This window comes from Gymnogyps californianus, chromosome 3 (genome assembly GCF_018139145.2).
Source record: "Gymnogyps californianus isolate 813 chromosome 3, ASM1813914v2, whole genome shotgun sequence".
Taxonomy (NCBI): domain Eukaryota; kingdom Metazoa; phylum Chordata; class Aves; order Accipitriformes; family Cathartidae; genus Gymnogyps; species Gymnogyps californianus.
This window is the reverse complement of record NC_059473.1, coordinates 76,750,344-76,775,343: the sequence shown is the minus strand read 5'-3', so window position 1 is coordinate 76,775,343 and position 25,000 is coordinate 76,750,344. Positions and strand designations below refer to the sequence as shown.

The window sequence follows — 25,000 nt, the reverse complement described above, 5'->3', positions numbered from 1 at the left end:
GTTAGGCAATCTCCCTGTCCTTAACTTGACCCATCACCTTTTCCATCTTATTTTCTCCGCCTGTCCTGTTGAGGAGGGGGAGTGAGAGAGCAGTTGGGTGGGGGTCTGGCAGCTGGCCAAGGTTGATCCACTACACTTTCTTAGGGCTTTGTGGTTTTAGACATATCCATGGGCTCAATGGGTATCTTTTGCAAGCATTTTGTATAAGTTCTTGAGTGTTTTCTTTATGCTATTTGCAGGTTTAAAAGTTGGCTGTATTAGTGCACTGCTGTATTTTTCAAGTAACTTTTAGTGTATTTTCACTTTTTTTTATGCTGATTAAGCTGTGTGTTGCTTCTTAACTGATGAGTGAAATAAGTCCTTTACAGTGCTAACATTTCTTAATGATAATTAGTCTATACAAAGAAGCAAGTCATAGTTTTAGACCAGGAATTCTAAGAAGTAATCTTCTTAAAGAAAAATAAATGTGGGCAGAATGTTTGATTTCAGAACTATTATCCTGCCATTATAAACAACGATTTGCAGTCAGAAGTTTTTTATTTTGTTTAGACTCCTTTTAGAAGAAGCTATTTTTATTGGTTTGGCTGAATCAAAAGATTGATAAAAGAGGGTGTAAAGCCTTTCAATTAGATTGCTTTGGTTAAAACTCAGTCCCAGGTGGAAGTGACTAATGATTGTTCCTATCTTGTGGTTGCTTAGTGATAATTGTGCAATAAATTAAACTTCAGTCCAGATCTCATAGCTGCATGGTGCACTGCCGTGGTTGCAAAAGTGCACTTGTTAACAAGTTTCAGCAAAGGCCAAGGGCAGATTAAACCTGAAAAAAGCACGTTTCGTCTCAGGTGATGGTTGAAGGACTTTGGCAGAAGTAGTATGAGGAAGTCTGCACAGTTTCCCCTTGTGTACTGTTCTGTTGAGAAAGTACTTTGTTGGTCAAGGTTGTCCATTTATCTAAATGCAGTGGCTTTGCTGTGGAGTGGAATTGTTTGAGATACTTGGAAAATGCTTCAATTTATTCAGTTGAACTTAGTAATAAATGGAATAAAACAATAAGGATAGAAACTCCCAGAGAGGTTTCTGTTGCTTGCCTGTGGATTCTCATTTCTTTTACTGTAATGATTTCTGTTAATCAGAATAGTTGTAAACAGTACAGCGTGTTTTAGCTTTGATTAATTTTACAATTATATTACAACCTTAGAAATTAATTTGTTTGATGTTACATGCTCAGTGTTGTGTTGATTTGGTATTTTTCTTTATCCTTTCCTAGTGTTCATGTGATGGCAAATTTAATTGCAGTACATGTCACTGATACAGTTTTATTTGAGCTGCATATCATCCAGTAAGACAGACTTATTTATTCATTAGATGCATAAATTAGGTAGTAGAAGCAGCTAATGCTGAAGTGTCTTTTTTTGTTTAATTTTTGCATTGTTAGTTTTCATATCATCTTTGTTTTCATTTCAGATCTTGAAGGTTGAATATGAGCTGGCATATCATGCTGTTTTTCAAGTAATTCTGGAGTTGTTGCTTGTTAGCCAGTCCTGAAAACTTCCCAAGTAGAAGTCTAATTTTGGGTTCCTAGTTTTGAGGACTAGTCCAAATTGAAAAGTTTTTGCAGATGTTTCCTTCTTTATTACTGCCACAAGAATATCCTCTAACATGCATCCCATCCCTGGAAGTGTTCAAGGCCAGGTTGGATGGGGCTTTGAGCAACCTGGTCTAGTGGAAGGTGTCCCTGCCCATGGCAGGGGGGTTGGAACTAGATGATCTTTAAGGTCCCTTCCAACCAAACCATTCTATGATTCTGTGCAGTGGGTAAGATTCCCATTTGCTAAATAGAGGTTTCCCATTGCCTGGCTTTCTAAGAAGGTAGCTTTGACTCTGTTGATGCTGGGTTTTGACGCTGTTCTCAACTGACCTTACTTAATACATTACACAGCCTAGCTTTCTAACTTAAAACAAAACCCCTAAATTAGTTCTTAAAGGACTTCAAAGAGAGCTTATTAAGTACCATTCATTATGGTGGTTGCTACCATAGTCTGCAGATATAATTACTTCTAATCTAACTCTGCTGCTGTTCTAAGCAGCAGCACTTAAAGCTGGCACTGTAGCTGTGCATAGCTCACTATAGCAGCTGCCAAGGTGATGTGAGTGATGCATTCCTCATAGCGCTTCCTTATGTTTTATCGGTCTATTAAAATGGAAATGGAGAAGTATCCAGCTGAACTTCCTTAGTAAAAGCATTTGCAACTCTATATCCGCTCCCCCCCCTCCACTCCCCCGCCGTGTGTGTCATGTGCCATGTTCCAATTTTAAGTGTGGTCTTTGGTCCAAACTGCTGTTTGGACAAGCATCTTAAAGTTGTACTGTTCTATTTTTATTCAGGATGATTTGAATAACCATAGGTGTCACTTTGGGAAGAAATTACACTCATTTAATGAGCTGGACATGGGGGGAGATCTCTGAGCTGTATTGCAGTATTATGGACTAGTTAAACTTGTTTAGCTTTAATTAACATTTTTGTACAAATAGAGAAGCAGCACTCTTAAAATGCAAACTAACTTATCATCTGTGTATTACAAATGAATATGATATTTCCCTCTGCCTATTCACCTTCTACCGCACGAAGAAAAAGGTGGTATGATGGCATGGTCTGTCTTGGTGGTTTGGTGTTTCTTGCTGGTGGGTGATACCAGCAGAAGAGCTCCGTCCTCCACCTTTGTGCCATTCAGTGCCATGAAGTGGGGGCTCCGACCCACTCCCTGTCGTTATGATTTCCCTCCTGGGAAGCGCAGATCTTGGCACTAAGGGATCTCCTGTGGAGGGTGCTCTGAGGGGGGCAGGCTGGGGAGCCTGAGCTATGCACAGCAGCACATCACTGCTAAAAAAACAGTAGGAAACAGTTTCCTGTGTCAAAGTGCTGCCTCAAAGGCTTCAGTGAGGGAGTGCTGTGATGGCATATAACTTTGAAGGGCCTTCTTTACTGTCATTTAGGAGTAAGCAGCAAAACTTGCCACTCAGTAAGCACTGTAATGTCAGTGTACAAGGTGGAGCCAGGAGTTGATGGTGTTTCCTTAAAGTTAAGTATATTATTTTCTTTTTTAGAGCTTATTGACTATCTAGATGCTTTTGTAATCTCAAGGAAGCTGAAGAGGGCTTTAAGTTCTTCTTTCACCTTAAATATTTTGACAGTAAAGATGTTTCTTAACATCTAATTGGTATAAATTATGAAATTCTGAGGTTTGTGTGAATGTTATTATTGATTTCCTCTCCCACATGTTAAATCCATGTGACTTTTAAAGTTAAGAGCTGGCTGCATAGATCCACATGAATTTGCCATGCTTTCCTACTAGGCTGAGCATTATTAATGAGTAACACCTTGCTGTGTGGTAGCACCACACTGATTAAATGAATTAGTAAAATGACAGCTGCTTATAGCAAGTCAGTCCTGCAACCTGTGCTTACTGTTAATTTCTCTAAATGTAAAAATTCATTTATAGTTTGATTCCCTTAAATGAGAAATGGACGCATTATATGTTTATCTGTGGTCTGTCTTTCATATTTTGAATGAGAAATAAAGCTAATCTTTTTTTACAAATAGTATTTTTAACCAGCATGGCTGGTCAAATTAAACTTGAGTGTTGTGGAAGAACATTGGTGAGAAGTCTGTCAGCAAATATAAATAAAAAATGAAGAAAACTTGCAGTACTGAAGTACTTACATTTTTTCTGTGTTTAGTACGGACTAGGAAAGACTAGTTGGCAGAAATAGCAATGGACTACAATATAGCAACAGTAGTTTTAGATCGTGAAAAGTTACAAACTCGTGTGTATAAGCTGCTGCTAAATTTCACAAAGCAAATGGGAAGACAGTAATGGCTGGGGCAGGGCGTAGTTGGACAGTGCCTGGTGTAAGTTACATTTTTTTCCTCTCTAAACGGGTTTTCACCTTTCTTCAATTTTTAAATTGTTTTTCTCCTTGTACAGTGGAGAGAATGAGATCTTTTAAGTTGTAAAGGTTGATTGTATACAAATGTACCTACCTAAGGTCCTGATGTTTAAAACAGTTTATTAACAGTCCATATGCAATATTACATGTTTAATGTTAGTTGAAATGGATCTAGTCTAGAAACTATATAAATGGCATTGTTGATGTCTTATTTTACAATGGGCTTTGGTTGCTTCATCTTGTATAATATTCTGACTTTTTTTTTAATGTAGCGGTATTTTCTCGTTGGAAGTAATCCAGCAGAAACCAAATACCGTGTTTTGAAAATAGATCGCACTGAACCAAAGGATTTGGTTATAATTGATGATAAGGTGAGTGCCTCTCTACTTAGGTTTTTTCAGTTATTCCAAATAATACTGTCTATATTGAGCTGAATTTAAATATTACACATTTAATCTGTTTCAACAAAGGTATGTTACAGAATCGTAGAGTCATATAACAGTTGAGGTTGGAGGGGTTCTCTGGAGATTGTCTAGTCCTACCCTCGTGCTCAGAGCAACGTCAACTAGATCAGGTTGCTCAAGGCCATGCCCAGTCACGTTCTGAATATGGCTGGAGACTTCACAACATCTCTGGGTAACCTGTTCCAGTGTTCAACCGTCCTCACAGTAAAAAATCTTTTTCTTATGTTCAAATGGGATTTCCTGTATTTCAATTTGTGCACATTGCCTCTTGTCCTTTGACTGGATACCACTGAGAATAGTCTGCCTCAGACTTCTTTACTCCCTTCTACCAGGTATTTATACGCATTGATAGGATCCCCTCTGAGCTTTCTCTTCTGCAGGCTGATCAATCCCAGCTCTCTCAGCCTCTCCTCATATGTCGGATGATACGGTATTAGCATGATAATGAGTAGTTACAGTATGGGAGTGGCCACAAGATCTCCAAACAGCATGTTCACTTAATGAAATTTTCCCAAGTTTTTCAGTTTATTATGTATATGCTCCCAATGGTTTTCTTATGTTCACGTATGCTGTTCTAAGTGCAAAATACATTTGATTCCTATCTAGCCAAATTTTTAGTGTTTCTGATATATCATATCTGAAGCAAAATAAATAGCAGCAACAAGAGTTTTAATGTACACAATAGAATAAGACTTGATTCCTTTCCAGGAATTTTATGGTTTAAAATCTTAACACTTAAGATTTAGAAATGTTTGAATTCACATGTGACCATGACTATTTCTGTTGCAGTGAACGGTGAATTTTGTGCATAAAAAACTTGTTGTACTTGTTGGTAGGACTGAAACAGGAGACAGAGGGTGTAGAGCAGACATTTGGTTTATTGTATATTAAGTAAATTCTACTATTCTCTGACATGAAATAACGTTTAACTACCAAAGCAGTAACTCAAATGACTCTTTATTTTAAAGCATGTGTATACGCAACAAGAGGTTAGGGAACTTCTTGGCCGTTTAGACCTGGGAAACAGAACAAAGATTGGGCAGAAGGGCTCTTCTGGGTTATCTCGAGCTGTCTCTGCGTTTGGTGTAGTAGGTAAGAGTTTTGTTTGATTTTATAAAATCTTTTCTTTCTTAAGGAGGTGAGGCTTACTGTGTCACGCTGTATATCTTTGTCTCCCCTTGATTTTATTTTTTTTTAAAACTGAAGAGAAATTTCATTCTCAAAGATAAATAAGTTTCTATGTATTTTGTGAAAACAGGTGGCCAGTACAGGGGTGAGAGTTGTGCTGTAACTAGTCTCTTCTTTGTCATTAGGGGAGATATCTAGGAAATAGCCAAACTCTAGAAGCTTAGTTGAAGAGCTCACCAAACTCAACTGATTGTAGGATACAAATCACGTGGAACCTGGCCTCCTGAATTCCAGAGCTCACAGAATGCTTTTTTAAAAGAAAACAAAAGTTGACATCCTTTATTAGGTTGTATTTCTTCATCACGCACTATTCAGAAAGATGACTTAATTTTCTTTTTGGTTAACTTTTTGCAGTGACATATTTAAAGATTTCTTTTTCATGTTTGAAGAAGTATAACTTACTAGTATGTCAACTGAATTTTTAAATGCTGATCAGCTGTCAATATTCCTAGAGAATTGCTTCAAGGATTTAATAGCTTCTAACTTCATCTGAAAGTCACTACTTTCCTGCCTATTGTCAGATACTGAGGTCGATATACTGATGGATGATGTCTCCAAGGTAAATGTTAATGTGTGCTCTGACAGACCCAAAGAATACTTTGTGCTTTATTTGCATCAATATACACCTGGACATCTAAATCCAAAGCTGCAGAGGAGGTGGAGAATGCAATTACTTTAAAAGATGCTCCTGAATCTTGCATAACAACCAAAACATAAGAAAATATTATTAGTATTCTAATCTAAAGTGGCAGATGAGGCAAACTTTCTTCTATATTCTTTTTGCCCATGAAGCATTTTGGAACTTATCAATGGATCCACTTTTCAGAAATTCCTCAGATGAGGTTTATGTTTCTTATTAATTTAAGAGTATTAATAATATGGATAAACATAAAGAAGCTTCTAACAGTCTTGCAGCATTGGCTTTTCTTGCACAAGCCACCAGTGATCACTGTCTAAATATGTGAAAATACATTCAGTTGGAAAGTGGTTGTGTTCAATGAAAATTTTGCATCCCAATTGTATGTTTGTTTATATGTACTCTTCATAACAGGAGAGTTTCTATTCTGTAGCTGGACAAATGTATTGGTTATCAGATAAGATGTACTATTGCTCAGGTTTTTTTAGAAGTAACATGCTCTCTTAATGATCTTCAGATTATCTTTTAAAGTATGTGCTTTAGACATCTTCCATCTTGATCCTATCTAATCATATCTGCATAAACATGTAATTTGAGGGAATGCAACTGGTCGTTTATTTCTGCCTCATGGCTCAGGTCAGGAGGACAGGGCTGTTTTTTGTAGAATTGGAAAGGACAGTTTTGTTCTGTTCTCTTGTTATTTCGTTAATCAGAGGCAGTGCATTCAGTGCACTCACAATGGGGGTGCTGATAGGCTAAGTTCTGGTTCACTGTGTAGTGTTTAAAAGTAGAAATAGCTTTTAAATTGAGAGAACCAGGCCAAGGGGAAAGGCTGGGTTCCTTGTGAGACTTTGGTATATCATTTGGTGAAATTCAAAGGATAGAGACTGTTCACGTAAGTGATTTTGGTAACTGGAGGATACAGGAAGAACTTTTGACTGCTGTTTAACAACTGAAATTCAATACTCTGGCTGCTTCAAATGGAAGACTTTGTTTCTTATTGTCAGCAGGGTTTCCTGTCCATGTGCAGGTGAGAGCATTTTTCCAAGGGGGGCTAATAAGGCAGAAGAAAAGATTGCAGTTCATGCAATCACATTGCAGCCTCCAGCAATGACGGGGAGGAAAATGTGTGCTTTGCTCATCCTTCTTCTTTAATTTATAATGCAAAACTGAAATAACTGAATATAAATACAAGTAAAAATGTGAATTTTGAGGGTTTTTTTCCTCCCCAGTTAATATACTTGTTGACAGTGCAGCAGCAACTGAGTTTCAGGCTCTTTACTAGTAGCAACCCATCAAAGCAGCTACCTCCAAGAGCTAATTAATGTAATTTAGTGGTTATTAAAATGTAGTACTGCTGTATCACTGCCTATACTGTATTAGAAACAAATTTGCGTTCAGGGGTGGTTACGTATTTCTATTTTTAATTTGGATTTATACATTTGTATTGTATTTTAAGGTTTGTTACACTTTTTCCTAATGATATGTAATAGAGACATCCAAAGAAGCAACTCGGTGAAGAAGCGTGGCTATGCCCTGTAGCGTTAGGGAATGAGGGTGGAGGTTTCAGAAACCTTCTTTTTTTTAGGCCATAAAGCCAGACACTGCCTGTTCTACCTCCTTAGCCCTCTGGACTTCAGCAGGGTCAAGTGTTGGTATCTGAGAGAGGAAATAGAAATAAAGGATTACCCCTGATGCTCTGAATGGCTAATTTGGGGGAGATGCTGCTGTAGACAGGGAATTTAATTCCTGCTGTTAAGGAGAGAAAGCACAAAGGTGTTGTAGTACCCTCAACGTCTTTTGCTGTTCTGTGCCCCTCCCCAGTAGAGAACACATAAACCTGAAAAAAAAATTGCAGATCGGGATTCCTCCTTGCCCTGGAAAATTAACCTTTTGGTATCTGAAGTAATTAGAGTATGCCTCACTCTGAACAATGAGAGTCCTATAAAAAGCAAATACGAATATCTTAAGTAGACAGCACTTACTCTAAATTTTCAGTGTCTTAACTCTGCTACCTAATATTAAAAATATGCACAGTGGAAGGGAAGAAGTAAAAACTATGTACTTCATTGATTAACGCTTACTGGGGGTGAATTGTAAGACTCTGTCTATGTATATGTATATTTTTGTATGTGTATATATATTATACATATAACATTAAGAACAAACAAAAATTCTATGAAGTCTTGAAACAATTCTGATACTGTTTTTCTAAATAAGTTTGATCAAATCAATGCAAACATCCAACTAATAGCATTTTAATGCTGTTTTAACAGGTTTTGTCAGGTTTTTAGAAGGCTACTACATTGTGTTAATAACAAAAAGAAGAAAAATGGCAGATATTGGAGGTCATGCAATATATAAAATAGAAGATACAAATATGATCTACATTCCAAATGACTCTGTAAGAGTCACTCATCCTGATGAAGCCAGGTAAATAATGGTGGTAAACTGTGTGTACTTTTTGAATATTTTCTAAGCAATGGTGAACTGCAACTAGAAATTTCAGTCATGGATTTCCTTCTGTTAGTATGTAATTCAAGCCATTTTATTTTAGTTGATAAATTAGTATGGAAGGACGGAGAATGGGCCACAAGTTCTGTGGCCTCTAACGTGGAGGGTAAATACAACTGTTACTGTCTTTCAGAGCTTTTTGTCCACATCTATGTCACCTGCATGTCAAAGCTACATCCTAGCAAAGGTACAGCAGGAAGCATCCAATATAAACATTGTTCTTACAAGGACAAAGTAATGCTAATACTGGTTTATATTGTTTGGGGTACTGTTCTTTTGTTAGTAGCTCTAGCATCATGTTAATCTCACCTGAAGAGATCTTTTGTGCTCTTCAAAAAGTGCTGAGTAGATTATTTAATGATTCTGTACTGTCAGAATCTTGTGAATGTTGCTGTTGTAAAGGGTGATAAACTGACCCACTGGTAAGTTTAGGTTCTCTTTTCCTTTCTGTGACTTTTTTCTGAAGAAAAAAGTTTGAGCCTTTGATCAGCAGGGAACCTTGTATGAAATGTACAACTACATCCTGGTGGTGTTTTTATCAGGGTGGGGTAACTTTACTTCTATGAAATACCAGGCAAATGGTAAATAAAATGGTAATAAACTGCTTTTCGGTCCGTACCAAGTGTGAATAGTCAAAAAGTGATGGATTATGATAAACTGATGTCAGGTAATAAATCAAGCCAATGGTAACTATTAAAAAAAGTTTCCGCTTTAAGGTATGACTGATCATAAACCTCAGTCTCCTCTCTCAGAATGCAGCAGATCATATTATCTAACCTATGTATTTACGATGTTAGCCATTTTATCATTCATAGACAGTGTCATGGTTTCTTCTGAGAATTTGCAAGGGTATGACAGGTGGAAGTAGATATTTGTTTTCTTGTTCATTTATTTGAGAATAACTGTGAAAATCTTTAATTCTTGTATAGTATTGTTGGGAGTTTGCTTGTGTAAGTCCTAGAGAATTTGACCCACTGTGCTAGTTTTGGCTGGGATAGAGTTAATTTTCTTCATAGTAGCTTGTATGGGGCTATGTTTTGGATTTGTGCTGGAAACAGTGTTGATAACACAGGGATGTTTTAGTTACTGCTGAGCAGTGCTTACACAGAGTCAAGGCCTTTGCTGCTTCTCACCCCACCCCACCAGCGAGTAGGCTAGGGGTGCACAAGAAGTTGGGAGGGGACACAGCCGGGACAGCTGACCCCAACTGACCAAAGGGATATTCCGTACCATATGATGTCATGCTCAGCATAGAAAGCTGGGGGAAGAAGAAGGAAGGGGGGGACGTTTGGAGTTATGGTGCTTGTGTTCCCAAGTAACCATCACACATGATGGAGCCCTGCTTTCCTGGAGATGGCTGAACACCTGCCTGCCCATGGGAAGTAGTGAATGAATTCCTTGTTTTGTTTTGCTTGTGCACGCAGCTTTTGCTTTACTTATTAAACTGTCTTTATCTCAACCCATGAGTTCACACTGGAGTTCCAGCCTGTCCAGTACAGCAGCACAGAAACAGCAGCGATGCCCTGGCCGTTTGCCAGCCCAGGCACATTGCCATTGAGTACATGTGTACTCCAGTACATGAGTAGACACTGGATTTAAAAAAAGGCTATTTCATTTATTTAATCCAGATGCTGACATTCTAGTGGAATTACCTGTCAAAACAATTACAGTAAGATAGGAAAGGAACATATGGCAAGAGTCAATATTTATATGTAGTTTAATTTCTGAGATCCTCTGTATGACTTCTGGGGGTCTGTCTGGTTAAACTAATAATTTTCCCTTTAACTTGAATTATTTTGCTAGGTATCTGAGAATCTTTCAAAATGTGGACCTTTCTAGCAACTTCTATTTTAGGTAGGTATTAGTTACTAATTCCTTTAAAAAAATTGTATACTTACACTTGCTATAAGAGTCTGCTTTTGGATTTTGATACCCAGGATCTTTAGGTTGGTATTCTGGGGAGATAAGACATGTGATCACACTGCTTGCCCATTTTCATCTGTGGGTTTTGAACCTGCTTTCTCCTTCAACAAATTGATTAGGAATGTAGTCTTCATGAAGTTAAAAACTATAGAACTATTATTGGCATGGTAGAAGGTAGACACTGAAATTGCTGTTTCTACTGACTGTTCACCCTTGCCAGATTACGCAGAAGTTCTCTCTTTGGAAAAGTATTATATTTCGGGGGGTTTGCTTGTCCTGTCAGTCTTTCTTTCTAGATCTCGTTTTCCAGAAATAAAGCTTTGCCTTGATTCAGAAACAAAGATAGAGAAATAGGTCCTCATCTAAGATATACCCTGCGTAGGGTACATCTTTGATAGGGCCTTCTAGGCATTATAATTCTCTTGCTTATTGTTTCATAAATGCCATACCTAAGACAAGTTTCTGTGTCCCAGCTACTATTACACATGAGACTTTTGGGACAGCAGAAAAATGGGGGAAATGTGGTGATAAACCTGGCGGTAGCAGTTAGAAGACTTTAAGGCTTAAAAAACTAAACAAAAAACCCCTCTTGCAAGTACCAAAAGGTGTGTAAGTCTAGAAGATACTCCCTCTTGGAAAATAAAGGCTTTTTGTCACAACTGTATCTGTGAAGACAAAACCTACCAAAGTTTTGTGTCTGTTTTTTGGTTTTGCATGAGAAGGCTTTTTCACAGTATAAAACCTGAGTTTTTCTTCCATGCTTTGTCTCCCAGCCCTAACATATACAACTTTCTTTCCCGCCCCGCCCCCCGCTTGGAGATGATGAATGTATACTGTTTCTGTGGTCGTGCGTAGAGGGGAAAGGAGAAGGTTCTTATACGACTCTCTGATAAACACATTTATCAGCTTATTTTAAATTGTTCTTGGCCGAAATTATAGCATATTTTTCTGCATGGTTTTCATATAAATCCTGAATAGAATTAGAAGTTAGTTATAAGAAAACATTTGGTCTAAGAGGAAAATGGAGGAATAGCCTGAACGAGTCTTTTACTGGGATGCTGTTTAAACATTCTGTTATATGCAAACTGAGCATGTAACAGACTTTTTTTTTTTTCCTAACAAGTAGGCATGCCAGGTTGTTACTATGGAAGTGTGGTGAATACATGGGTTAGACTTTGTTATCATTAGTGATAAATCTACATGTCCAATGTTTAAATAAATTTTTTTAGATCATTAATGAATATCTAGAACTTACAGAAGGGCCAGTAATCACTGATGCTGTCTTAGTCTAAAATGGAAATTTGTGTGTATTTCTGATTCAAGTGTTGTGTAAATTTGGTTTCTCCTTGGGGAAATTAATCCTAGTGGCTTATAAAATTTAGCAATTAGTGTGGAGTGTTGTCAGTATAAAAGACATGAGATGCAGAATTTGTTACTGTTATGGAACTAATTAAAAAAAAAAACCCTTTTGTTTATTGAGCAGCAACTGTCTTAAGATGCATCTGTGCTGCAATCACAAATTTGAGGACAGATACAGCTTTTGTCAACCAAATCTTTGGCTGTTTTGAGTTCAGGTAGTAGAGAGTAGTACTTAAATCACAGAAAAATGAGGTTGTATACATAGATGGATATTTCTGGTGGAATAGCTATTTTTGATCTTCAGAACTGCTTCTTGGGACATAGTGAATTAAGTTTGATATGCTTTGTTCAAAAGGCATGTTCAGTTTTCAGTTATAAGAAGAATAGAAATACCATTTCAGCTATTGTATTGTAAACAGTTTCTATGTTTGTAAAGCTTCTTTTGGAAATCATTTGTACCATTTGCCATTATAGAATCAGAATCTGTGTATCTTGTTTAAAAGTCTTTTTTTAATGGATAAAATAGTGTTGTGTTAAATATAAGTACAGATGGAGAGTAAGGGCTTTCAGAAAAGTCCTGTGCATCTACAATTATTAATAAATGTTAACTGTCTATCAGTTACAGCTATGATCTATCTCACTCCCTTCAGTATAATCTTACTGTCCTGAGAATGCCACTTGAGACATTAAAAACTGAAACAACTCAGACCCGACAAGAGAGTTTTGATATATTTGAAGATGAAGGACTTTCAACACAGGGTGGAAGTGGTAAGCAAATATGCCTAATTAAACTAATGTTGTTGGTCATGAGTACATTTAGAATATGTTCCACTTAAGTTTACTTTTGAGAAACATTTGGGTCTTCTGTATTGATCAGTAGTCTCGTAACAGTTGTGAGTTAATAAAAGATTACATAAAGTGCAATTACAGACATCTGAATTTGAACAATGCAATTTCTAGAGGTGATTAATCATTGTTTTGTTAATTTACATTGCAACTCAGGGAGATAATGAGGCATGCTGACATTTTTCAGCAATTGATTATTTAACTGACTTGTAAGACTCCCAATAGGAATGAATTACAAAGAGAGTGGGAAGCAATAACTGATTAAGTACTAATAAATCTTTTTTGTTTCATGTTGGAAAATATTGACGACAGAGGAACTGTATGAAGTTAGTATCAACTTGATGCAGTAAGCACTATCAGGAAGTCTAAGAAAAATTATTGATTTCAGTTGAAAACTACAGTCTTCACTTTGGATCTAAGATATTCATAAGAGTGTAAAGATGACCAGCCAGACAGAAAAACTATTTTCTCTCCCTTTTGCATTGTGCGCACACACAAAAAACCCAAAAGTTTCCCTTGAAATTCTTAATATTGGATTTCATTCTGTTAAAGTTGATGTTTTTCATGTTTTATTGCCCTGTGACTTGTACTCATTATCTGAATGCTTTTTGAAAAATTACATTTTAATTTTTTTTACTTTTTGGTATTGTATATGTGACACCACTTTCTTCCTTGTTTAATTGTGAAATATCAGAAATAACAGTGCTGCCTTTGATTCATAATGACTACATTGCTGTAAAGGTGGTCTCAAACAGCTGTGGAGATTCATCTAGCCTTCTTAGGTAGTAATAGAACACCATGCCTTTTAAATACGTCACTGATAAGCAAAACAATAGGACAGAGGAAGTCTGCTACTATTTTGCTTAACACTATGAACTTGATAAGGAAGCCAGCTTAGATGCAACATCTGGATCTGTGCTTGTATTGGTTATAAAGAGGCTCAATAGCCTCTCTGCATTACCACTCTGACTCAGTCACCCGCTGTGTAACCTCTGTTGCACAGAAAATATAATACACAGAGAAATATGATATAAAAGTCCCACTTGTCCTAAAGTAATTTTGGTTCTTTGAGATAGTGTGAATTGCATGACTCGTCTCCCATCTCTTCTAACCCAAAATGAATCTTCCGAGGCACTAAAGAAGGAATTTATTGGTCCTGCTTTCTGTGCCTCCAAAGGGGACTCCAAAGTTCTGACAAACACGTAGTTAAAATACAGAAATGCCTGAAACAACCCCGGCCCAAATTTATGCAAGATAAAGGTGCGTATCAGGATATCAGGAATTGGTTGTCAAATACTACAATGCCAGAAATGACCGTAAGGAGTGGAGGGAGCAATAATTCCTCCTCTGCAAAGGCTCTTATCTGCAGGATCCCTCAGGAATCCATACAATGGCATCATCTCTTCTATGCCTTTGTGAAAACATTGGGAGATAAAGATGCCATAACCTTAACCCCATCAGCAGTATGCTGAATAGCACACACAACTCCATTTCCAGTAGATATTAGTAACTTATCTGTTCATACGATAGAATATGCGTAAGAAATAGTCGCCTGTCATTCAAGAACAAATGCTCACCAAAGTAATGCTGCTAGAAATGAGAGAGGACAAATTGCTGACCAACTGCTTGTGGTGAGGTTCTGCTGAATGTATCCACTCCTTCACCAAAATGGTTACATCGATTTTCCCTGGGCTTATGGTAGGTTGCATGACTAGGTAGCAACAGTTTAACAGCTGCATTTTCACCTTCAGTCTGTTAGGAGAACTCATCTTTTTGCCTCAGCAGAACATTTGGCTGCTATAATTGACATGCGTACTGATACGATATAACTCATCCTGCCAGAAACTTCATTTGAAAAAACTATACAAAAAAAATGTAGGTAATAGAGTTCTTGTCCTATTCCTTCTCTTCAAGGTTCAGACGCATTCAGTTCCCTTCACCACCTTTTAGTGCCAGTTGTCATCTTGGTCCTGATTTTTGAAACAGAAAAAGATTCAGGTTCCAGATATATAAGAAATTGAATTTTAATTTGCAGGTCTACAATAGCTGCATTTCTTGGTGTCAATGCAAAGTAGGAAAACCACGCTAAATTATGTGAGAAGGGGATTGACATGCTTTTTGTAAAGGGGGCCAGGGCTATGCGTGATTTCCCAGAGCCTAATAGGTAACTCCAAAGCTGACCCAGAATTGAAAAGCTTATAAATAAAGGTCCAATGACCTGGATTTTAAAACAGTCCAATGCAGATAAGCTTGTTTCTTAATTGCTAATGCATGTTCATTGTAACAACTTCCTAGGTGTATTTGGGATTTGCAGTAAGCCTTATGAAAAGTATGTGTGGAATGGCAAGCTTCTGGATGCAGTAAAAAATACTGTTCATCGTGACTGGCTGCTGTATATTATTCACGGATTCTGTGGGCAATCAAGTATCCTTTTGCTGTTGTAATGAACGTTATTGATTTTTTTTAAAAAAGTTTGAACATGTGAAATACATTGATTTATTTCTTTGTCATGTAAATACTTTTCAATTTTAGAATTATTGGTTGGCTTTTATTTTCATTACTTTTCTAGGTTTTGTGCTAAATAAGGAATATGGTTATGTTCTTATAACAGGGCCCTGACACAGGTAGACTGCATTCTCATTGAGGCACTGTTTGTAAGCGTGGGGTTTAGTAATAAAGAACTTGAGAAGATTTTAAGGCTCAGCTGTATTTTTTCACAGATATTTGAGGAAAGGGAGAAAAGCTAAAGAGAACTGAATTGCTGACATAGAAGTGTTCTCTTACTAATCTTCTTTAAAACTTTTTTTTTAGTAACTGAGATTTGCAGAAATTCTTGTATTTACTGTTTCTGTTGAAGATGATAGAACTTCAGGGCTGTTGTGTGAAGAGACTTAAGTAAACACTAAAACAGCTGAAAATCTTTTTTCCTGACTATATATTATTTAAAATGGGTAAATGGGTCTATGTACATTGTAGTAGAAGGAGAAAAAGTCCAAATGCATATCACACTCCAAAGAAATGCCATCTTGACATCTTAGTTGATAAGAATTTAGTTTATTACAGAGACACTCTAATTTAATCATCAACAGTATCATGTTAGTTTAAAAGCCTGTCAACAAAATATCTGGGGAAACAAATACCATTATGAAGTTAAGCTTAGTGGTGTCTTTGCAAAATTTAATTTTGCTTTTTCATGATTGTAAGGCTGCTGGTCATTGGCTTAGTCGCCAGACAGAAAGCTAGATCTGTTTTTATATACCACTATTTCATCTGTGGTCTTACTTAATCAAAGTAGTAGCTATGGATCTGACCACCAGCATTATGCCTGCAGCTGCTTAGTGAGTGACAATAGTCTTTGCTCTAGGTACTTGACGAGCAAATGTCTTCTTTCCTCTTTCTTGTGTATCCCTTACGCTAAGGAAGCAGTGATGGTCATACTAGACATCTGATTCTATCTTTTTTTTTTTTAATAAAAAATAAAAAACCTAAAAGAAAGCCACCACTGCATCTGTAGCTGTTTGCTCTGGCTTTCAAGCAGTTGCAAATTTATCTACTTGTCCAGACAAATAATTAGAGGGTGACTAATATACCTGATCTGAAAAGCTCCCAGGCTTTAATCCCAGTATTCACAAAAGCAGTATTTGTGGCTCAAGGTGAATCTTGTACCTATTTCACCTCCATTGCCACTTCATAAAATAGAAATACTTCTATATGTTGTGAAAAGTGGTTGATGTAATGTAGATGCCCTTTTCAAAGTTCTTAAATATGATTGTTGAAAAGGGCAATGCTCTCTCCCAGCTGCAAAAGAAATTTGAAAGTGATACTCATCACTGTTAAGGAGACTTTAGTAAATCAGATGTTTCAGTTTCATACACCTTTTTTAGAATTTATTTTTGCTTGCATGAAGTAAGTGAACAAAAAATTACATGTGACGTGTAAACCTTAACTGCTCTTTCAAGAACTGTTAATATACGGTCGCCCTATATACGTCACTCTGATAGCCAGAAGATCAAGCAAATTTGCTGGAACACGTTTTCTGAAACGAGGAGCAAACTGTGAGGTAAATTAAATGTGATTTTAGGGGTTCTCCCCTGCCCCCCCAACAATATGAAAGCTTGAGCTTGACTGTCTGGAGAACTGAAATGTTTTAGAGGGTTGTTAGGGTTTTGACTGTAAATCATGCTATTAGATAATGTTATCACAGCTATCATTACACTTTTAATTGAGATAATAAAGCTGTTCTTAAAATAATAAGTCTTAACCGGCAGTTCTTTTTTTTTTAACACTCAGAGATAATGTTATTTCCCAAATAGAGGAAAAAATATAAAAATCTGGTAATATACATTTAGGGACAAATGGGAATTTAACCTTCAGTGGTGTTCTCACTACTGTGATTTGGTGTCTTACAGTTTAATTGTACTCTGTAATGATCAGTTCTCTATAATGCATGCAGCTCTGAAGTGTCATGTCTACATCGTATGTGTATTTCTGTTTGGTTTAGGGAGATGTTGCTAATGAAGTGGAAACGGAACAAATACTTTATGATGCTTCAGTTATGTCATTTTCTGCGGGGAGTTATTCTTCCTATGTTCAGGTTCGAGGATCTGTCCCTCTGTACTGGTCTCAAGATATTTCAACTATGATGCCTAAGCCACCCATAACATGTATGTACAAATTATTCTTTGTGATAGATTATGGTTAGCACTGTGTCCTAAAGGAACACCTGAGCGAGTAAGTGAAGACTAAATTTGCAAAAATGAATGAATTGTCTGCACTTGTTCTTTGGGAAACCATAATTTAAAGTAAATCCATGTTCTTTGTAATAAACGTCATGGCATAGAAACATTCAACCATATAAAAAGCTGCATTTGATGAAATCAAATAGAAAAAAAATCTCCATCTTAGACTTCACATTCAGAAATGGAAAAGAAAAAACTTCTGTTTGAAGATGTCAGCTTTCTTTGTGCTTATTTTGTATACAAAGTTAGCTACATTTATCTTAGTATTGTGGGTAAAATTTTGAACCTATTGAAAATGGTGGAAAACATCTGGGCTAAGTTTAATGGGGCCAGAATAATTGCTCTTTGTAAGCATCTCATGAAAGTTTTGGTTAAGAAGTCACTTCCAATTTGGAAAAGGGAAGATTTTTTTTAACAGCTTTTGCATGAAAAGAGGGGACAGTATCTAAATGTATCATTACTATCAGAGAATTAGTATATATTTTGTGAAGAGTACTTTTAAGGGAAAATGATTTAAGTGACTCTACAGCTCAACATCATCCTGAATATATGTATTTGTTGCAGTGGACCAAGCAGATCCTTTCGCACATGTTGCTGCTCTTCACTTTGACCAAATGCTTCAGAGATTTGGCTCTCCCATTATTATTTTGAATCTTGTGAAGGTACAATATTTTGAATATGTTCTATATGTTTTCTAATTTTTAATATTACGCTTATTTCTGTAGAGTCTCTTCGTAATTTTGGTTGTGTTCTAAACTAATACTAGCTTATAAATGGAATATTTTCTTCATAAATCTCATCCCACACGGTATAGTACATAACTCTTAACTGCTTCCACTACTGCCCTTCAAAAAAAGAAGTTTCCCATGTTTATAGACTTCTTACAGTAACCTTTCACTGTTGTTTTCAGGTTTTTGCTATTACCCCTTAGATGTGAGTAAGTCCAAATAAATTTACCACTAAATTTAATTTAGCACTAAAAAATACTAAAATAGTATGGTTCCATGCAAAGTGAGGTTTGTAGGCTTCTCGACACAGATGACTGAGTTATTTGGAATATTATGATAAAGACTTATCTTCTGTTGCTTGGTCTGTCTGGTAGAGTCATGGAAGTATGAGCGGGAGAGAAAGCGGAAGCATGTGACGCTAGCTAACGGGCAGTGCCATTGGCAGCAGGGCTGCGCTAATGGGGGGAGCTTCCTGTTTGCTGCAGTAATTCAATTCACTGCTGTGTGAGAAGCTGTGGTACAAAGCCTGGATTCTGGGTGGCACTGTAATTTTGGTTGTTACATCTTGTATTTGTTTTGGAGGTTTTTTGGTTTGTTTTTTTTTTCTGTTCTGATCCAGCCATTTTCTGTGGTGGTGTCTGTTTCCACATTTGAGTTTAATATATTGATTTGTTTTGCGTGAACCATATCTTATTTCTTTTTAGTCTTTAAAAAAAATCATTTCATTTATTCTGTTGTAGAGCTGTATTCAGTAGAAAAAAGGATCTTTTATGTGCATGTAGGATCTGTTCCTAGTATAAAAAAAATAGGGAAAATACAAAAGGAAGGCTTTTCAAACTCTAAGTTGTAAAAAATGGCAACTAGATAACCTATTTTCTATTTCTAGAAGCTTTCCTGTGTAGGAGTGCTTTTAAGACTGTCCAAGAGTCTGTGGAATCAACTTAGGATAGCATTTGTTGACAAGAAAATGATTTTATCTCTTGCAGCCATAGCTTTCAAAAGCCATTGTTATAGTGTGAGCCTAGGCTCACATGACCTTGACACGTGAATCATCATATGCTTTTATTCAGAGGGCTTTTGATACAGTGGCTGAAAATGCATCTTTTTATTTCCCTCTCTGTAGATGCTCAATATTAAGATGCTAAAATTCATGTTCCTTTTATTACTTTATGTACCGCTTAAAAAAAAAAAAAAAAAAAAAGGCAAGGGGGGGAAGCCCCCAAATCAGAACACCTTTTTTTGGATGTTGCTGTTGCTTTTACACAAATGCTAAGCACTTCTATCTCCAGTACTTTTATTATTTGATTTCTTAAATGTTGATGAAATATAAATCTATGTCCTCCTATATCTGTCTGTCCTAGAAACTTGTTAACTAGTAATGAATGTATTTGGCTTCCTTTGGGTTTGTTTATTTAGGACTGCTATTATATATTTAAAGCAGTTTCTATGACATAGGTTCAGTATAGGTTTTAGTTTGGCTGAAGTTGAGAGGAAAGCCATACTAATATATAGAATGCCAAAACATATGATATACTCAGAGAATGGCAACATAATTCTAATTTTTTTAAATTATTGTGAGGCTGGGAGATGGGAGCTCTTGTTCCCCATCTGTTGTCAGTAGTGGAGAAGAATTTGCCTGGGTCCTCTTGTACCCCGGAACTGAATGGGATACTTTCCTTTCTGCCTGTCTTTTTCCTTCTCTTTTGTCTTTGTCCATTTCCTCTGTATTACCACTTTTGTTTCTGTGTGCTGCTCTTTGCTCTTCCAGGGTTCCATTTTTCAGCCAATGATTATGCACAGTTGAAACAGGTGACTTTTACTACTAATACAGATCAATTGTTAAAAACCCAGAATGGTTAGATTTTTCTGTCTCTTCTGTTCTTAATTGTACTAGTTATGAAGAACTGCCTGCTGTTGTTACAGCTTCCACTTTTAATTCCTGTTATATATACATACATATGTGTATGTGTACAGGTTATGTACATTTGTTAATGACAATTGTAATGTTAACTTCCTTTTCTTTTTGCTAAAGGAACGTGAAAAAAGAAAGCACGAAAGGATTCTTAGTGAAGAACTTGTTGCTGCTGTGACATATCTCAACCAGTTTTTACCCCCAGAGCATGCAATTATATATATACCCTGGGATATGGCCAAATACACAAAAAGGTAGAAAAAATCCTTCTTTGTACTAGTGCTCTTAGCCACAATACAAATAACTGTGTGCTACTAAATGTGTCGCTTTTCAGTTGAATGTAGCTTAGGAGTGATGGGAAATTCTATTAAGATCTATGGACAGAATGAAAGCTCAGCTTTTTGAAGGATTTTTAATGTTTTCTATGGCTTCTTAACAAAGTGGAGCAAGGCCTGAAAACTTTGAAATTCTCTGCAAAGGAAACTTGTAGACAAAAGCCACAAAAAAATCCATCAACATTCACTTTTTATTTTGAATTAGTCAAAACACTGCATATTGTCAGGTCTTCCATTTCAGTCATTGAATTTAATGAATTATAAAATTTTGGAAAACAAGGGGTTTTATATCAATCAGTCTTTTCCATTTCTTCTTCCAAAAGGAAATGAGGGCATTAATTTCAATGTTGTAAAACATTTAGATTATTAGAAGCATGTATCTTAGAAGGGCAAATATATTCTGTAACTTTTTATTCTATAATTTTGGACAACAGAATGCTGTAGTAGGATCGTGTGAAAAGGATGAATGTTTTCCTAAATGTAGAAATATTTACAAGGCACAAACATTTTAAATCTACAGGTATAGATTGCTATTCTTAAGTAACACACAACTGGGTTGTAAAGTTCTTTGATCTGCATATGTCTACTGTATCTTATAATGCCAGAAATTCTAGAAGAATGATAAGAATTGTTCGATCAACTTCTAGGTATCTGTTACTGTATCAGTGAGCAAAACAATGGAAAAACTGGTATGGTTCAAAGAGCAGGAATATAATTAATGTTTGTCGATTAAATTTTTATGAAAAAAGCTTTGGAAAACAATCCTTATTCGCTATTTGAGATTACAAGTTGGTTGATGCGGTTGGTCATGTAGGTGTGAAACTGTTACTTTAAAGTTGGACATGGTTTCGCGCTACTTTTTTTTTTTTTCCTAAAATGGCATTGTGTACAGTTAGGTGTATATGCAATTGTTTGTGTTACGATTAAATAGCAAATCTCAAAATAAGGCTAGATTTCCTTTCAGAAGATATGCTAGATGCAAGTTCTTGGGTTTCATATGGGGTGATGCTGATGAAGCTTAGTGATCTGTCCTATATGGGAAATGATACTAGGTGATCAAAGGATTCCCATTCTAGCTTTAAGCTTGAAGTATATTTATATACATATTCATCCTAGTACAGATATAAAAAATACCTGAGGGCTTTGAACAAGATTAATTATTTATGCAAGCAGGAGATATTTAAGAATGGAAGATAATGTATATGTCTGCCTAAAGAACTGACAGTTTCAGGAATACTGAGAGTGTGTTTGCTTTAACATGTAGTTTTGAAGTAAGTTTGCTGGAAAGTAGTACTGGTGGAAATGTTCCAAAATATTGCTTCCATCTCAGTATAAGCAATCTTTAAAAAATAAATAATTGTTTTTGTTACTTGAAATGTAAACACTGTAATAAAAACTTTGAAAAGAAAATTATGAGTAAACAGAAGTTAAAGTTCCCCACAGTGAACAGATGGATGCCCTGATCTGAGCAGGAGGTGCAGGACATCATGAAGGCTACACATGGAAACAAATGTTACTGAACAAAACAGCAGCTTGCAAACAAATTGAGGGAATATGATTTAGCATAATCATATACCTTTTCTGCCTCATTTTGTGAATCACAGAAATTTTGGTAGAGGAAAATGTGTATGTGTATGATATAAAAGTCAAGGAGTTTTAGATTTTTGAAGTCTTCCACTTCTAGTGTATGTAATATGTTTTATTAAAAAGTAAACAAAATTGCTCGGATACAGTCAGTCTGTTTCCTAAGTCCATAAAACCTAAGAAAACTATGGACATAATTACTGTGGATAAATAAAGCTGTGATGTGAGTCTTCCTTTAAATCATTTTTGTTACTAAAAGACTTTCCAAGCAGTGAAAATTTTAGTATTAATGTATCTTGACTGTGTATTTTTTTTTCTCTCCTCAGCAAACTTTGCAATGTCCTTGATAGACTGAATGTGATTGCAGAAAGTGTAGTAAAGAAGACTGGATTTTTTGTAAATCGACCTGATTCCTACTGCAGTATCTTGCGGCCAGATGAAAAGTACGTATAATTTAATTGATGCATAATGAATAACATCTATTCCTTGGAGAGTTGTCTGGAATTTCTGTGTCTATGACATTATTTCTTGTTTTAAGGCTTAAATTAATATGCAAAAATATAACTCGTTATTAAGTTATAGCTAAAAGGATTGCAGTCAGAGGCACATACTAAGAAATACTAATACACTGAAAGAGTACAGTTATGCTGCTGCTGTTCTGCTACAATGAATTCTTCAAACCATAATTTGTAACTTGTGATCTGTGCCATCTGTGTTTATATAAAGGTGTTTGTTTTTTTTTTCCACCTTAACCAAAGGAATCCTAAATTTGGGGGTAAATTTAACAAAGCAAACAACATTTGGAATTTAATAAGTGGCTTCTTTTGAGGGATACTAATAAGAGAACTATCATCTAAATGTTAATGAGTCTGATGTTTTCCAATGAATTTTATGGTATACATACATACAAAATTTAAAACTTTTTTTTAAAATAGAAATTGTAATTGCTTAGACTGCTGCAGAAGTACAGCTGAAATCTCTCAAGTCGCTGAAAATCCAGAAGTAAAATAACTTCCACATTAGAAGTTCAGTAAGTTTTTGATTCAAGTTTTCATGTTAGGGATCTAATTCATCACTATCCAAATGGGTGTTCATATTTTACATGAAGAGCATCCTTGCCTTTTTAGCCTATCTTCATTTAGAAACAATCTAAGCTAAAACTCTCATAGGCTCTCTTAGAGCTTTTCTCTGCCATGCAGTGCAGCAAACATGGTGACTGTAAACTAGCAGGAACAACATCAATATTCCATGTAATGCTGTGTTCAGTAGAGATAGTCTGGTGAGTCTCAAATGTAGTATATAGGCTTGCCATAGCAGTGCTCTGGTCAGGCTAGGTAACCCTACTAACTTGAAAATATTCAGTAGTTCAGGGGTTACTTGCACTTGAGCATAACTGCTCCTCTACCTCAAAATGTCATTAATTTCTGACTCATGTTCTCTGGATCTGGGATACAGTTAAGGCCTATACAGAATTACAAGACCTGGACAATATGTACGTATGTATGTATCCAGCATGTATGCCTAGAATCAGTATGAGGGTGAGATTTAAATCAACCAGCTTGTGCTACAGGGTATGTTACGCCTCTACCTTCCAGTCGTTGGCATCATACCTACTTCAATTTTTGTGCACTCAAGACCCGATGTAGCAACACTTGTGTTGCTCATACTCTGTTTTATGGGGAGCAAAGGAAATATTTTGTATGGCTTTGGAATATCTCTACTTTAAGGCTAGATTTTTTTTTACTTTTTTTTTTCCTTCAGTGTGGTTTAAATGCAACATCTTACTGCTGCATAGAGCTTTCACTGCTTTCTGCTATTCAGGGATATCAGTTTTGCTTTGTGGCAGATTTTTAATTGTCACTCTTTTTCACTGAGCAGATCAATACATGGTATGATCTGTTATTTTTTTAACTGATTTATAAGTCATTCTGTTTTGTTTCTCTTTCAGGTGGAATGAACTGGGAGGTTATGTTGTTTCCACTGGTCGCTTGCAGGTACTAAAATATACTTTTAATGCATAGTTATAGTGATTTAGATCAGCACTCTGTGAACCATTTCACTTAAATACCTGATTGGTGATTCACAGAGTGCTCTTCAATTAATATTTATAGTAAACAGCATTATTGCTGTCCATCCCAGAAATCCAATTGGGAAATAGGGCTTAAAGTTCTTGCGTGGTACCACAAAACCTTACGCTGTTGGAATTGTATTTTTGCTGGAGGTAGTTTGAGAAATGCTCATATTTTAAACTAGCTTCCATTACTATTTAGTCTGTAGTGTTACCAGTGCAGTGAAAGTTAAAACAAGAGTGTTTTAGCAAACTGCGTAATATAATGATATACAGAAAAGGTGAGGAATAAGCATACTTAAGCCTGGTGACATATTCATACACATGAAAATGGGTCATTAAAAGTATTTTCACCAGTGCTGAATATTCTGTACATTGTTACAATTTCCATCAGTAAAAGAAGATAAAACTAGAAACACTGCTTTCTTTAAGGTCAGAAAAGTGCTGACTAAACTGTAAACCATACAGTACCAGATTTATACCTGAATGATTATATACTCTGAACACAGGGCATATTCTTAAAAAGCATTAGTTGCTTTTGACTTGCCATTCGTAATTTTGTAGTTCATGTAAGTTAGAAAGCATGTGACATTCCTTTACTAGCTGATCACTGGGATGTGTTTGTTGAGGGCAGATAAACAGCAGAGTAGATTTAATTTGATCTGTTTTAAAAAAAAAAAAATCTAACTAGCATTGGTATGTTTTATTTTACTGTTAGTCTTACAGGTTTACCTGTATTAGGGGAATGATTATTT

At 36.1% G+C, this 25,000-nt stretch overlaps 1 protein-coding gene across 1 annotated transcript in view; it reads left to right on the top strand.

The window, feature by feature from the left end:
- FIG4 (FIG4 phosphoinositide 5-phosphatase) overlaps positions 1 to 25,000 on the top strand; it is a 76,528-nt gene that overhangs the window by 7,706 nt on the left and 43,822 nt on the right. Inside the window, exons 2-13 of the mRNA XM_050894976.1 lie at positions 4,221 to 4,319; positions 5,381 to 5,504; positions 8,514 to 8,670; positions 10,555 to 10,605; positions 12,653 to 12,801; positions 15,175 to 15,303; positions 16,839 to 16,939; positions 17,381 to 17,543; positions 18,183 to 18,280; positions 20,379 to 20,512; positions 22,504 to 22,620; positions 24,126 to 24,171. Of these exons, the coding sequence (XP_050750933.1) occupies positions 4,221 to 4,319; positions 5,381 to 5,504; positions 8,514 to 8,670; positions 10,555 to 10,605; positions 12,653 to 12,801; positions 15,175 to 15,303; positions 16,839 to 16,939; positions 17,381 to 17,543; positions 18,183 to 18,280; positions 20,379 to 20,512; positions 22,504 to 22,620; positions 24,126 to 24,171 (1,368 nt within the window). The remainder of the gene's footprint in view (positions 1 to 4,220; positions 4,320 to 5,380; positions 5,505 to 8,513; positions 8,671 to 10,554; positions 10,606 to 12,652; positions 12,802 to 15,174; positions 15,304 to 16,838; positions 16,940 to 17,380; positions 17,544 to 18,182; positions 18,281 to 20,378; positions 20,513 to 22,503; positions 22,621 to 24,125; positions 24,172 to 25,000) is intronic.